General features: G+C 33.1%; 1 protein-coding gene and 1 long non-coding RNA gene across 2 annotated transcripts; one reads left to right on the forward strand and one right to left on the reverse strand.

Moving 5' to 3' along the window:
• Window positions 1-278: 278 nt before the first annotated feature.
• LOC148699223 (uncharacterized) lies at window positions 279-1,261 on the reverse strand. Its single transcript, XR_015954979.1, has 2 exons — window positions 940-1,261; window positions 279-403 (listed from the first exon to the last, which is right to left on the reverse strand). It is a non-coding gene; the product is annotated as an uncharacterized LOC148699223 (long non-coding RNA).
• A 9,188-nt stretch (window positions 1,262-10,449) lies between these two features.
• Window positions 10,450-11,373, forward strand: LOC137720636 (uncharacterized). The gene has a single exon (XM_068459726.2). It carries the CDS (start codon window positions 10,600-10,602, stop codon window positions 11,035-11,037), a length of 438 nt encoding a protein of 145 aa, XP_068315827.1. The 5' UTR covers window positions 10,450-10,599; the 3' UTR covers window positions 11,038-11,373.
• Window positions 11,374-15,739: the final 4,366 nt, after the last annotated feature.

Consider the following 15,739-nt stretch of genomic DNA (forward strand, 5'->3'; position numbering starts at 1 on the left):
TAAATTTTTTTTATTAAAACAAAGTACATACTCTACTGCTTCATTCAAATTTTTTTTTTTTTTTCCATCTTAGAAATTTGTAGATCCAAAATTCCAAATAACATAAAAAAATCCAAATTTCCAAGATCCAAAATTAAAACCGAGTACAGAGCCTACTGATTCTAAGATCCAAAACTTCAAATAACATCAAAAATCTAAATAACATCGAAAGTTCAAGGTCTAAACATGAAAATAATAACATCCAAAACAACAAAAAATAGCATCTGAGACATCCAAAGTCCAAAGATCATATTAACATAAAATGAAATCCGTAATAACATCCAAATTAATATCCGAAATAACTTTCAATTTTTGGGTGATTTATGGTAGAAGGACGACACCCTTCCTTGTGACCTCTCTCTAACTACAATTGCGGAAGAAACATATGTGATCATTAGAAATCAGAGATTAGAAGCATATTACATAATCAGTACTTGCATGAAATATATTACATGATTAGTATAACAAATTTCATAAACATAAAGAAAGCCAACAAACTTTTCATTATTGGCTTTGCTCAATAATCTATGAAAATCAAAACCAATAATGGATATCAAATAATCTTCACTATTGCTTTGACTTACAAGCATCAAGATTGCAAGTTCAATTACCAATTTTATTTCAAAAATCAATATCTTCAAAAAATTGTAACAAATTTAAATACCAAACAACTTAAAATCTACAATCTATAAGCAAATCCATAAAATTCAAAACCAATCGAAAAGTTTCAGCAAGTAATTAAATCACATCAGTCCATATAATGAATCTAAAAGCTTATGCAATCAAAGCCCCAAAAAACCTAAATTCCCAAACCAGAAACCCACATAATTCCTAAATCAATTGAAAATCTTATGCAAAAACCCTAAATTCCTAAATTAGAAACCCTAATTCATAAATTACCTAGGGATTTGCAAGATGATGCTAGTGTTCTCAACGGCGAGGATGGTGTGGTGGTGGCCAGAACTCGCGATTGGAAGGATCAGAGGAGAGTCAGGAGATGATGCCACGATGGTGATGATGGCTAGCTGCTGTGATGTCGACACAGTCGAGGTCGACTCAGTCACTATGAGTCTCAGGGAGTCAAGTCAAGTAGGGGTAGGAAGGAGAATGAGAAAGTGGGGATAGTCAATGGATGGAGATAGGCGCCTTATCGAGGTCTGAGATGAGAGATGAGAGGAGATTCGGGCAGTGGAAAAGTCTGAGTGCAATCAAGGTCTGAAAGACAAACTCTGCTGTATATTTTAATGCAGAGATTTGATCAATGAACCAGGTTAAATCTCGGATTTTTCGACATGGAAACGATCCAGGTCGGGGACTCGTTTCCTCTGTAATTAGGACTCGCCCTGCCTCGCCCTGTTTCAGTTTTAAAAAAATTGGACCTGCCCTGTACCTGCCCCGAACCGCTTGGACCCACCCTTACCCGAGGGTCCATGCCCCGTTTGCCCACCCCTAGTATAACTAATCATTTGTCATGTGTCTTCTCACTTAACCTTGAATAACTTTTTTCAAAATTAAAAAATTAGCACTTAATGTGAAAGTTAACTAGAGTTAAGTAAAATGACACATGACAAAAGATTAAGTGTAACCATACACTATAGTTATGGACACATGGAAAATTCACCTTGGTAAGAATCCTAAGAGGCCTTTAAGGGATGAGATTTCAATTTCTTTTAAAATGGGAATTAGTTGGGAGTCCACATCACATCGAATTTTAACGATTCGAACCGTTTATTTTCTAAGTTGCACCTCTTAGACCATCCTTGCAAACTATTAACCAAATCGAAAATATTTGAAACATCTAATTAGGTTGAAAGAGTCATGTACTACGGTCTAGTGGTATTCATCTTCACTTGTAAGTGAGAGGTATTATGTTCGATTATCGGCAAAGGTAAATTTAAACCACATTATTACTAGCCCATTGCGAGGAACACTTTGTTCTATAAGAAACAATGAAATTTGATCGTGATAATTAAATAGGCAAATGATTTCGGATTGAATTGAATTTTTACAAGAATTATCTATGAATTGTAACTTACAAAATAGACGATTCGAATCATTGAAGTTGATGTAGAATAGGTCCCACAACTATCCTCTATTTTTTTTTTTTCTTTTCGAAAATGTGAAAATCTCTTCACTAGTTCCCTTAAAGAGCCTGAGTATAACATATACTATACAGGGAGAAATGTTTTTTTTTTTAGATAACATTGACGCTCTTACATAAATAATGTTATTAATCGGTTTATAATATTAGGTGGAGGGAAGGAGTAATATATCTTTTTAGTTTGAAGTCCAAAAAGGGTGGTGGGTTGAGTTTTTTTAGTTTTCTTCTCCAATGCAAAGGTTTAGGCCATACAAGCTCCACTTCCAGTGCCATATCGTGAATATGTCTATTCACAAAATTTAATTTTCTAAACGTATAATTCTTCAACTATGATGAACCGTAAATTTCTCATTCGACCTATTGCAAAATTTAAAATCTAAGAACACGGGCAGATAAAGCAATACTTACATACCAGGATTTTCCTGTATTTTCTACTTCAATTTAGCAGATAATTGCGCAAGACTTTTACTCCATAGTCTTTCTCACGGTGGAATCGCCAATCGCCAAGACGAATTGGAAAATCCAATTCAAACTAGGCTATGTTTGAACAAAGGGACTATTAAAATGTAAGAGATTGAGTTCACGTGAGTAAAGAACGGACCATAAAATGTATAGATGAGGTTAGCAATACGAAGGCGCGTGATTGGGATTTCAAAGGACACCTTTGAAGAAGGGTTTCACAAGATCTCATACGAGTTTGTAATGTTCATGGAGGACATTGTTAAACCCGTCCATGTATTTTTAAGGTCCATCTTTTACTTATTTGGACTCAATTCTTTGAAATTTGAAAATTCCTGAATCAAACATAGCCTAAGAATTGTGTAGTCTTTACGTCCAAGAGGGCCTAGGATTTTGAAAATTCCTGCCGTAGTAGTTCATTGGGTTGGGCCTTCGGTGAGAATTGGACAAATGGGCAAGCCGGCACGAGCACGGTAGGGGCATGACCCACTTAGATAGGTATGACAAGTCACAATTCGCAAGAAGTGGTCAGGCCGGACTTAAAGATTCAGTCCAAATGGGTCGACTGGCTCACGGCCCGCGACCCTGGCCACTATGAATAATCTCAGTTATTCATTATTTTTCGTTTACAAACATACGTTTTAAGGTTAGTAAGACTTTATGGGTGTGTATGTTTGGACTTGTCAGGTTTCACTAGACTAGATTGGCTTACTAGTCCGTGTTTGGTTTGATCTGGGACTGTCTTTAATGGGATTAAGGGTTGGTTTGGTATTGCTGTACTTTGAAAAAAATGCTGATTTTGCTGTGCTGTGAGAATAAGCGGCTGTGAAATAAAGCAGCAGAGTTTTTGGTAAACTTTTTTGTAAAAGTGCTTTTGAAAAAAAAAACAGTATTATAGTGTTTGGTAAACTTTTATGTAAAACAGATGTGAAAAAAAATCGATTTTTCAAAGCTGGGTTTTGCAGTTTCTTATTTTTGGTTTTTTTTCACCCAAAACTGTGAAAAAAAGCTGAAACTGAATGTTTACCAAACACAAAAACAACTCCTAACTTTTTTTGATACCAACTTTTTTCAAAATCATCTCAGTACCAAACCAGATTAAGTCGGAACTACCTCATCTTAGCTAGGACCCACGAAAAGGATGGGATTGCTAATCCCGACTCTCTAATATCTGCATCGTTTGTGATCTGCAAGCATGCATCGCCAAATCCAGTCACCAAATCCTGCCGTCTCGCTGATCTCCATCATCCCGCAAACCCATCACCAAATCTTGCCGTCTCGCCGATCTCCTTCGTCTCACAAACCCAACTTCCTCTTTGCTTCAAATTGATTCATCTTCCTCTTATGAAACCCAACGAACCCACAGCCCAGATTTCCCTTCTTTGCTTCAAGGAGGAATACCTAGCTGGATTTGCTTTGGATTTAATCCAACGCCAAGAACTGATTGTAATCTCCAAGAACTGAAATTTAAATATCAAAACAAATTAAGAGTTTCATACTTTGAAGAATAGAAGAACAGAGCAAAGTAATTTGAGTGAAAAAGAGAGAAAAAAAGAGGGAGTTGAGAGAGTAACAGTGGGACGAAGAAAAAGAGTAAAAGAGGGAGAAGGCAGGAAGAGCATGGGCGGAGAAAAAGAGAGGTTAAGAGGGAGGATGAAGATTATAAAAGAATAAATAAATATATTAATATTAAAATATTAATAGATAGTGGTTAAATAATATAGTATTAAAGGTTGTTAATTATCCTGCTTTTTAGTCTGATACTGCACCAAACGCTTCACTAAGTTAATCCAGCTTAGTTTAGTCTAAGCCAGTCTAACTTAATCCCTAAAGCTAGTCCAATCTAAGATAGTCTGGTCCAACAAACGCACTCTATATTAGTGATATTTAGGTTAATAACGTGTTCAAAGAAGTTTCTTTAGATTTTAAAATAACTAAAAGTTTGTTTTCATGAACTCGTCCTGTTTAGCAACCCGGCCTAGCACGACCCCAAATCCTAATGGGCCAACGCCACAAGCTGAATTGGGTCTAATGTTTTATTAAGTGAGTCGACCCAACCACGATTTGTTTATTAAGTGAGCTGTTTGACAGCTCTATCACTTATTAGGAGTTTTTATGCATCAATATTATTTAAGAAGAAGTATGATAACCATTTCATAATCTGGTTTTAGTTTTAATTTTTATTAAAAACTAAAAACTCGTTTGATAACTAGTTTTAATATTCAAAAATATGAAAACGGAAAACCAAGAATTGAAAGCTATTTTTATGAGTTTTCAAAATTTGGCTTACATTTATCAATTTTTATTTGAAAACTAAAAAGTGCAAATTTTGAAAATGAAATAGTTAAGCAAGTATATATGGAAAAATCCCTTTAGCCTAAATTTCTTGTTATCACTAAACCTTAAAGGCACATGAGAAAAGAGCAGAGAGAACGTATTTTAATTTTGGAAAAGATATACATTTTCAAACACTATAAATATAATGACAAAATCCAAAGAGGTGTCTGTGTGCGATTTAGGATATAATACAGTTTATCTGCCGTTCTAAACCAATTTAGTTAACGTTAAAGACAATCAAACAATTTCTTAATCTAATCATTTAATTATAAGGAGCATGCATGCCATGGAGGGAGGCAGTATGTCACTAACTATGACATTTTCTCATTTTCCACTTCGAAGATGTTAATTGCAGGAAATCTTATTGTCGTCATTACACAAAGAACGGATAATTATATTTATTTATTTGAGGTTAAAAGTGATTTCATTAATAATCAACCATATGAACAAAGAGACGGGCATGCGAAAACGAAACTCTACATGCCAACAATACAACGTTATGTAGAGTGAGTAACATAAATAGTGAAAAAAAATATTTCATTTTTACATGTACCATTTGTGTAAACTCAAGTTACGTTGATCTAATAGTTGTTTATATTATTTTTTTCAATAATGAAAAAGATCTCAAGTTCGAATCATCGATCATATGAGTAAATAAGAAAAATGAGTTTTGCTTCGTTGGGTTCACACTTCACACTCATTTTAGCTAGGGTTCATTTCCTTTTGTAAAAACAAAAAAGGCAAAAAAAGGACTTATCGATACCGACGGCCGGTGGTGATTAATTTTGAATTGGATTACACTTGATGTCTTAATTTGTCCGACTCTTAACATGATTTAGATAATATCAGTGCTAGAGATAAAAGTAAAGACGTTCCTTAATGTTGATTAGTACTAATCCATTGACTGGGATGGGATAAACTAGATCGATGGCGATATGAGCTTGTCTATTAAGCTCACTATATATGTCGTATACCAATTAGTTAAGCAAATCACACGGAATGCTAGGTGACCTAAAAGGTCACTTTGTTTAGTTTGTCCATTCCCGAATCATCTCCTACTGTGGCGTAGATCAGTTTGTCAAAATCCTTGTATAACTTTTCTTTTCGAAGACCGAATTAGTATATAGTCTAGTATTGTTTCCTCACTTATAAGTAAGAGATCTTCTGAACCTACATGAATGATGATGATGAATTATATTTGTATTAAGTTAAATACCTAGTTAGTGATTGACTCATTCTGTGACCTATCCTAATTCTCCTTTATAGAATAAAATATTGTTGTATCAAAAAACTTGTTTTCAGAGAGCATATTTATCACCATTACGTGGTGGTGCGCACAACATTAGCTATTCTTAGATAAGTGTGATTTAATTTATGTGCTTACGATGGGCACAGATAGATCTAAACCATGTGCGATAATCACCAAAAGCTCAGTGTAACAAATAAACGAAGAATCATTCTTTAAGGAATTTTTATCACAAATCACTAGTACAAAAATATGTTTGCGTGACGCAACAAATTTCGTTGCGCAAAGTATGTTTGCGCGACGTTAAACACAAAATATTGCGCAAAAGGTTTTTGTGCGACGAAGACTGGCGTCGAGCAAAATAGTTTTGCACGACAATTGATCTCTAAAATTGTCTCACACCATCAAGATGGTCATTGAAATTGAAAATCGATCAATATAGTCCCTGAAAATAGGTTTTGCAAATCAATAGTCTTTTCACTCCAATTTTGTAAAAAAAATTATTATGTGTTGATGTGGGTTAATAATTTAATAATTAATTAAAAAATTTGTCTAAATTTTTTTTTGCACAATGGAATATTTTTTTTTTCTTATAGTAGGGCCTACTCCAAATAGAGATCCCTTCCATAAACTCTCAAAGGCATAAGGCTTAACTAAGGCCTAAAAGGGGGTTTGGAAATATTTTCAACCAACAATAGATGTGTATTGGTTAGAACCTTATTATCTCAAGGCAAACCTCGTCGTTCTCTACTACACCAGACCACCAGGGGAATGCCTAACAAGCTCTTCAAGATTAAGGTTGTGAGGATGTTGATCGCCTAAATGTTAACGGTATCTCACAGAAGTCCTCACCAAACCAAGCTGTTACCAAAGGTTGTCTCGATCCAAGTCCAATTCGGTGAAGGATGTTGAAGTGTGTAAATATGGGTGCATTGAGATTTTGTTTTTGTTTTTTTTGTAGAGAATAGACAGCGAAGGCTATCATAGATGGAGGTAGAGGAATGTGGACTGGAATCGAAGGTGATTGCTAGACTAGGTTTTTGGGTTGACAACCTTTTTATTAATTATTAAATTATTAGACTTTTGTGACATATTTATGTGTCGCATCAGCACATAACAAAATTATTGATAAAACTGTGACGAAATGACTACATTAATTTGAGACACTTACTTGCGGTACTACATTGGTCGATTTTCAATTTTAGGGACCGTTTTGATGTCTCAGATCAATTTTAGAGACCATTTTGATATCGCAGGTCAATTTCAAGAACCATTTGTGATTAAAGAATGACTTATGGGGCCCATTTATGTGCCACATCAGCACCTACTAGAATTTTTAACATAACTGTAACTGAAAGATCACATTGATTTGCAACACCTATTTTCAAGGACTACATTGATCGATTTTCAATTTTAGGAATCATTTTGATGATGAGAGTCAATTTCAGATATCATTTATGATTAAAAAAAAAAAAAAGAAAAAAACCCTTCTTTGTCAGTGTAGTTGCAAGGCCTGTAAGACTGCTTCCTAAACACTGAAATTGGAATACCAATTGCTAAAAGAAAAGGTCCATGTCTAAAGTAAACAGGTGTAATTTAGAATATTCTACTTCATGTGGGAAAAGGTCCGAAGCATTTTAATGTTCGGATTAGGACGTATTTTTTTATTAATTCACAAAATCGATTTATTGGGACCCCATTATCTCCATGTTTGTGAACAAGCCGTCTTCTCACCAATAATCATGTTCAGACTTGTGGTGGAGCACATGTTTGCATCCTTCTTGCCAGCTTTTGCCAGCTCCTATTCATCAACTTAAACATATGTTTACAAGTCGCTAAATAAAATAAGACCAAACAAATTCCACTCAACTGATCACTATGATGGGATACAATACCAAACACTTAGTATGCTACTTTGTTATAATATTGGAGAATAATAATTTATGCACATCGCCACGAAGTATACATATTACGTATAACTGATATATCATGTGATATCATAATCGCACGCTTCAAATTGACTTAAGTTAAAAGTATCTGTAGCAACATATTAATATCTAAACCCTAGATCCAAGATGGCAAAACCAATACTTGGTGAGGTAAATTCGAAAGAATTTAGTATATTGCATCAACACTTCAAGTGGTGTATCGATTGTTGAAAGTGTATTCATACCACATCACACTAAATTGTTATTACCATATACATTAGAATTAATGATTATGTTAAAGCATAATTTTTTATATTTTATTTTTTAAAAAGAGGAACAACTAAAGACAAGTCACGGTTATTCTCTCTTTTGGGTCTAGAGAGGTTACGAGGAATTTCACCCTACCCGTTCAAGTAGAAGAATTGGTAATTTTCACAAGGAAAAAGACGGGAGGAGAGTAGTCCTCTTCAAATGCACCAGAACTTACGCGTATTTCATTCCGATCCTCCATGCACGGAGTCAAAGGACGCGAAGAAGACAATAAGTTTTTGGAAGCCAAGGAATATTTTATTGTGTTAGTTGAAATGAGCATGTTAGTTGTTTTCCATTTGCAACTCAGCAACGGTAACATGATTAAAACTATAATATAATCTGTTAAATAAGATTACACATTATAAAACATTTTCTCCCTCCCCGGTTATCCGGCCCACACAGGACGGCTAATCACACAGCTCACATATACGATATATGTGCCATACATTTGGTAAGAGTCTATTGTATGCAACAAAAGGTACTCATCCAAATGGCCTGCACATGCTTTTTATCTATCCTATGCATATTAATCACAGTAACAATATTCATGGATAATTTTTGTAGTAAAATACAATTTGGAATATAGTTTTTATTTTTATTTTTATATATATATAAAAAGATATATAGGTTATATATACACATTAATCAATCAACAATTGTTGTTTATCAAATTTAAATTCAAAATCTCATATAACAAAGTAAAGATTAAATGTTATAAGGCAACTAACTATAAGAAGAATATTCGTATGCAACTTTAATCAATATTCTTCTTATATTTTTTTTAGACTTAAAAAAACTATAAGAAGAATATTGATTATGCAACATTTATTATATTGTAACGACAACTCCAATTGAAGTACGGTGCACTATTCATTACAGTGGATTCCATATTTGTTAGAGATACATGCTATTAGTAAATTTGGGGCATTTGATGGCAATCTAAAGAGTTAAATACTATGTTGGTTCTTATATTTTGCTCAATTTTTCATTTTGGTCTTTGTGTTTTAAGTTTTATGAATTTGAGTGATGTGGTTTTTTCTCATTAAATATATTTTTTTGATTTTGTGAGTTACTGTGTTACACATACATGGGCAAATAAACTCTAAAATTACGCAAAAATGATCAAAATGACTAACAGATATAAGCGTAAGTACCAAATTGAAAATCCCAACGAATCACAAGAATAAAAAAATTAATCTAAATAACCATAGAATGCATGTTAAATGAAATGGTGTGATTGCTAATAATGAAAGAGTCATTTTTGTAAAACCACCCACCAAGCTTGTAGTTGTTGAAAAGGGCAAACCAACCGAATCCAGGCTGTTAAAAGCTGAGCTCTGCACTATTATATTACCAAGAAAACTAATACACCAGAAAATGCGGTAGAAAGAGACGTATTACTAACCCTCATCAGCAACCAAAAACATGTGACATTTTCAAACCATTTCCCCCATCATCATACAATCTTAAAGCTCACAAACCATGTTTACGTCAATAATGATTTTAGGGCCTTGTCGGTGATTCAGGAATAATCGCACGTAAATATTATCCTAACTTAAACACATGCATAGTTTGATAAGTGAAGAGCTTCATTATAACAGAACTCGGTGCAATTGAAAGTATAATCATTTAATATAAGCGGTAATATATTTAGTGAAGTTTCCGACATAAAAATTGCAATCTTCAACAATTTACAGTCCAAACCAAATTAGTGGTATAAGCCTGATCATGACATGCGTCGAAGCCAAACAAAACCGTGTTTGGTGGTTCGACCCGTAAATGATCCTTGAAGAAAGTTCAAACAATTAGAAATAGTGTAAATGGCTGACCAGCTAATCACACCACTACCCTCGCTGGCTTAACAAAATTTAGGTATTTGTAAAGTTACATATATACATATATTTTTATATATATTTAATAAAAACGCAATGTGATTGTGCGTGTATAAATATAATTTAACCATTGAAGGAATCTCAAATTAGCATTATTGAATTTGTAACGCGCCACAACCCCCCCCCCCCCCCCCCCCAAACCCCCACTTCCTCTCTCCAACCTTTTTATATTCTCCTCTCCTTTTGAAACCTCTACACATCTCTGAAACTCCCTCTCTCTCTCGCTCACTCATCAAATTCTCTCTCTCTCTCTCTCTCTCTCTTTCTCTCTCTCTCTCTCTAAAAATGAAGATGGGTTTTGCAGGGTTCCAAGTTTTGATGGTTTTGGGTCTGTTGGCCACATCATGCATAGCCCAAGCCCCAGGAGCAGCACCCACAGCTTCACCCCCAACCGCAAAGTCGCCAACCGCCACCCCACCAACCGCCACACCGCCATCAGCCGTACCAGTTCCATCACCCAGCAAAACACCAACCGCGTCACCAACTCCATCACCAGTGACAGCACCAACCCCAAGTGCCTCCCCACCATCTTCCACACCAGCTTCCACCCCAGCTTCCACTCCAGCAGCTAAGTCTCCATCGTCGTCAGCTGCTCCCTCAGGCTCAAGCCCGAACTCCCCACCGGCTGACGCTATTCCTCCAAGTGGCACCTCCGCCATCAGCCGCGTTGCTATTGCTGGAACTGCTCTTGCTGGAGTTTTCTTCGCGATTGTGTTGGCTTAGATTCATGGGATTTGCTCTTTCGGGTTTTCCTATTGGTCCACGTGGAGACTCACATCTGCTCTTAGATCTGGGTTTTGATGGACGGTCGAGATCTATTAATTTCTTTTTATTTTGTTGCTTATTTTCGTTAATGTTTTTTGTATTTTTGTTTAACTCTGTTTTCATGCCATATGGTGATTATTGGTTTGGCAGTCTATGGTGGATTTGGACGGTCGTGATGTGATTAATTATGGTGATTCATTGTTTTAGAGTTGACAAGTGCACCCATTTGTAGATGAGTCGTTGGATGTACATCTGTCCGATCATAGTTTAATAAAACAGTTTGTCATTCTTTTTCTTATGGATCTTCAACTTTTCAAGTTTTCATACTTAATTTTCTCTCTAACATTGTAGGTGTGACTCTAAATTTTACGATTTTATGTGCACCGAGATATTAATGGATCGATGAAGGTGATAAAGATATAATTTATTTTATTAAATCTCACTCGTTTATTTTACGTTGCATTATATTACAATGTAGTATATGTAAGTTTCTAAAATATTTTTGTCGAATTTATCACATTTCCAAAATAAGTGATTGCAGAATAAATTGAGCCTTTATTTTCTAGGGTTGGGTGGCTCTGCCTTTTGGCAAAGTCTACATGATTTGTTCTTTATTTCCATGCCAAAAAGATGGAATCCAAGTCCTTAGGTTTGGTCTGTATGCTTCCATTCCATTTCTTGACGTTGACCCAATGGTTTAAAAAGTCTTCATGGTAAGTGAAGGTGCACCACCTAACTTTCTTTTGAGTGATTCCACGAAACTTCATACATGTGTAATCCATTTGGATCAAAAGTAAAAAATGGAATCAAGTAATCTTTTTGGAATCCGGATCTTCGTCGTATCTTTTTTGTGAGGATCTTGAAAATCCGTGAATCATATATGTTCATCGTACATTATGCGGTCATAAATCATTTTAAATATTTTTATTTAAAATTAAATACAAACAGTACGTGACAAAAACTGACTGCACGATGTACGATGAATGGATACGATTTACGGATCTCTGGGATCCTCACCAAAATGATCCGAAGAGAATCCTGTTGGATCTTTTTGAAGGAGATTTGAACTTTATATATATAATGTAACATTTTATAGTTTAAAATGACTAAAATTCGATTGTCATATAAAACTATAAATTCAAATGTTTATATTGTGTTGATAATCGAAGGAGCTAATTTTCACATATCATTTTTAGTCTCTCTCAAACACTTTTCTTTATCATCGTCTATCTGACGGGAAGAGAGAGAGAGAGAGAGAGAGAGAGAGAGAGAGAGAGAGAGAGAGAGAGAGCGCACTAGCAATTTGCAATTGTAGAGGATAAAAACGGGGTAACAGGAACTGGAGATATGAAATTGCACAGAAAAAGGAGGTTTACGACGCTCAACGTAGTTAGGGTTTCTTAAGTATAAAATACACTTTTTTAAAAAAAAAATTTTAATGAGAAAACAAGGCTCAATATTTTTTACTGAAAATATAACTTTAGCCCCTAAAACTTAATTTTCTCTACCTAAAACCCGACATAAGTTTTTTTCTTGAATAAAACCCATTAACTAGATTCCACATCAGCAAATTCATTAATTATGTTTGACTTCACACATTAAAAAATTTCGGATGCCTAAAATACCCCTATTTGAATTTTTTATTTTTTATAAACCCTATTTGAATGTTTGATGTACATAATTAATGCCATGCGGATAGATGGTAAGAGAGAATTAATGATTTTACAAAAAAAAAAATGTTACAAATTCATTGCCTAATATATAATAACATAAAACATGTCTAATATATGTTATTATACAAGCTTTATTGCTTAATTAATTCAATAAAATTATATTTTACAGATTAATGTAGGTAAATTATTTCACACACACACACACACACACACACACATATATATATATATATATAAATGCTTGATATACGCAAAATTCATGCAAAATAATTTACCTGCAAAAAAAAAAAAACATTTGATTCAAATAGTGCACCTACTATTAAAATTTTAAAATATTAGATTGCTTAAAAAAAGAAAAATAATATACCCAGTATATGTAAAATACATGAAAAATAATTTACCTACATAATAACAAACCCATACATGCAAAATACATAAAAACTAATTTACCTTATAAATTCATTGTTTAATTTTTAAAAGAAACAATGTTTCTACTAGTTTTTTTTTTTTTTTTCCAAAAATAAAGTACCTATTATTTAATTTTTACGAAAATTGTGTACCTATTGTGTAATTTTAAAAAAAAAAAATTACACATTTTTTATTTTTTTATGAAAATAATGTAACTATTGTTTAGTTTTTACAAGAAACAATGTATCTACAAGTTTATTTTTACCTTTTTTTAATTTTTTTATTTTCACAAGTTAATGTATCTACTTTTTCAATAGAATGTATATTGAACTAATTAGATTTGGATTAGGCGATTTCACATAAAAGAAGAAAAGAACTTCTTCTTTTTTTGTTTTTTTTTAATTAAAAGCAAAAAAAACTTGAATTAATTGAATGTTGTTGACAAACAAAAGACAATAAATTAAAAGTCTACAAAAAAACCGTAATAGCCATATTAATGTTGGTGGCATGGTGTTGTAAATAAATTTAAATTTATGGACATCTTTTATCTTACATGACATCAAATTCAAAATTTGGGTTTTATTTAGATGTTTTAATATAGGTGGGTTTATGTCTAGAGTTCAACAGTTGCAAGGGGCTAAATCTAAAGCACCCTATTTTTTATTAGAAAACAAAGCACAACAAAAACAAATGGACCTAGGATGTGTTACTAACCAACAGAAAGAGCCATAAAATTACACATATATTCATATTTAATAGATTCATTAAAATAAATATAAACCGCTTAAGTTTCTAGGTACGTTTTCCCCGCTAACTACCGCCTAACGATTTTTAAAACATTGATAATAACAATAACCTTGGATTTGGGCTCACACATTTTGGAAAAGGCTAACTGATTTTGGGCTAACACACTGATTTTGTTGATTCCTTAGGCCCTTGAATATGATGACAAAATTTCTTTATGTTGGGCATTGGGCCTGTTCTAAAAAAAACAAAAAAAAAGTAATGATTCAAGACGAAACATATACTATATTTACGCTGCACACTAAAACAACTAGTCACTAAAAGAATTCTTTGCAATGGCTTATATAAAGTATATATCAACTCAGTAGTCTACCGATGTGGGACTCAATACACATGTATATATATGGTAATCTGTTTGCCAGCTATAATTATAATTATAATTAAGGCCTGCTTTATATAAACCCATTGCACATCATCATCAAATCCTATATATATGTATATATGGTAATCTGTTTGTCAAATATATTCAACCAAATATAAAAGTGAAAGTAAATGATTGTCACAAGATCTGGCTGGGCACTCACATTAGATTGCCAAGCAACATTCTTCCCTGGCCGATTGTTGATGAAAAAGTGTTGTGCTCTCACTGCAATTTCCTAGTGGAAAAAGTAGTCTCCCTCCCGCAAGACTGGACGATGATGACAAAATGCAATAGCTGAAAAGGTTGGTATTACTTCTATCCTACACTCTTTTGAATCTGATTTTTATTATCTTGATATTCTCAATGAATCAACAAAATTACAGAAGTTAGTGGTTTTCTTTCTTGAAAAATGATTTATGCAAACTTTTTTTTTTTTTTTAATTCTGTTTATTATGTTTATTTATGCTCATTGATCTCATTTGCTTTATTCAATCCACATGCTAGAAATAAACTAGAGTGTATATGAAGAGAAAAATGTTGTGTGAAAATTAATTACACAGAAAAGAAGTAATGTTCTCTAATCTTATTTATGTTGTTAGACTGCAATACTAGTGTCCTAATTCCCAAATAATAGATATGCCCAAAATTAGTATGATCAATTTCAACGTTCCTGATTAACATGAATACATGCATCTTATATTCTTTAGGGATCTTTTGATATAGGCGCCTCATTTTTGAATTTTCTAGATCAAACATCCATGTCTTTTAATGATTTGATTAAACTTTTTTTTTGTCATAATTTTGGTGCTATATGCACATTATATTGTAATAAATTTCCTATAATCTAGCATTTTGATTACTCTCCTCCGTTAGAGATAATTGTAAAAAAAAAAAAAAAAAAGTTGGTTAGATTCAATTTATTTTCACAATAATGCTACAATTTAGCAATAATTATCTACAATTTAAGATATTTTCTTTCCAAAATAGTTTGAAATATTTTTATATCCCCCAAAATCAAACGTACTGAAATAAGTTTTTCTTATAGCACGTTAATAGAAAATATGATTGAGAATAATCTAAACATACCAATACACACTGTCTACAAAATAAAATGTACCAAAATAAAAATAATGTACCAATATTAACAATATGTATCAAATCAAACCTACCAAAATTGCAAATAAACATACCAATTAATGATTTTTGTAAATTCAAACGTACCCGCGGATAATATATACGTAATGTATTGTACCTAATAATAATTTGTCAACAACTATACTTAAAAAACAGCGAAAAACAAAAAAAATAATAATTTCACAAAAAAAATTGAAAAAATTACTAGGAGCTTTTATGTTGATCACCAACTATTTGAAAAAGAAAAAACCATTTGGAAAAAGAAATAATATTAAATGTT

The sequence above is a fragment of the Pyrus communis genome, chromosome 1, assembly GCF_041283825.1.
Source record: "Pyrus communis isolate YQ-2024b chromosome 1, ASM4128382v1, whole genome shotgun sequence".
In the NCBI taxonomy this organism is placed as follows: domain Eukaryota; kingdom Viridiplantae; phylum Streptophyta; class Magnoliopsida; order Rosales; family Rosaceae; genus Pyrus; species Pyrus communis.

Excerpts from the sequence above, each read along its gene's own strand:
- LOC137720636 (XM_068459726.2), top strand. The coding sequence starts at position 10,600 with ATGAAGATGGGTTTTGCAGGGTTCCAAGTTTTGATGGTTTTGGGTCTG.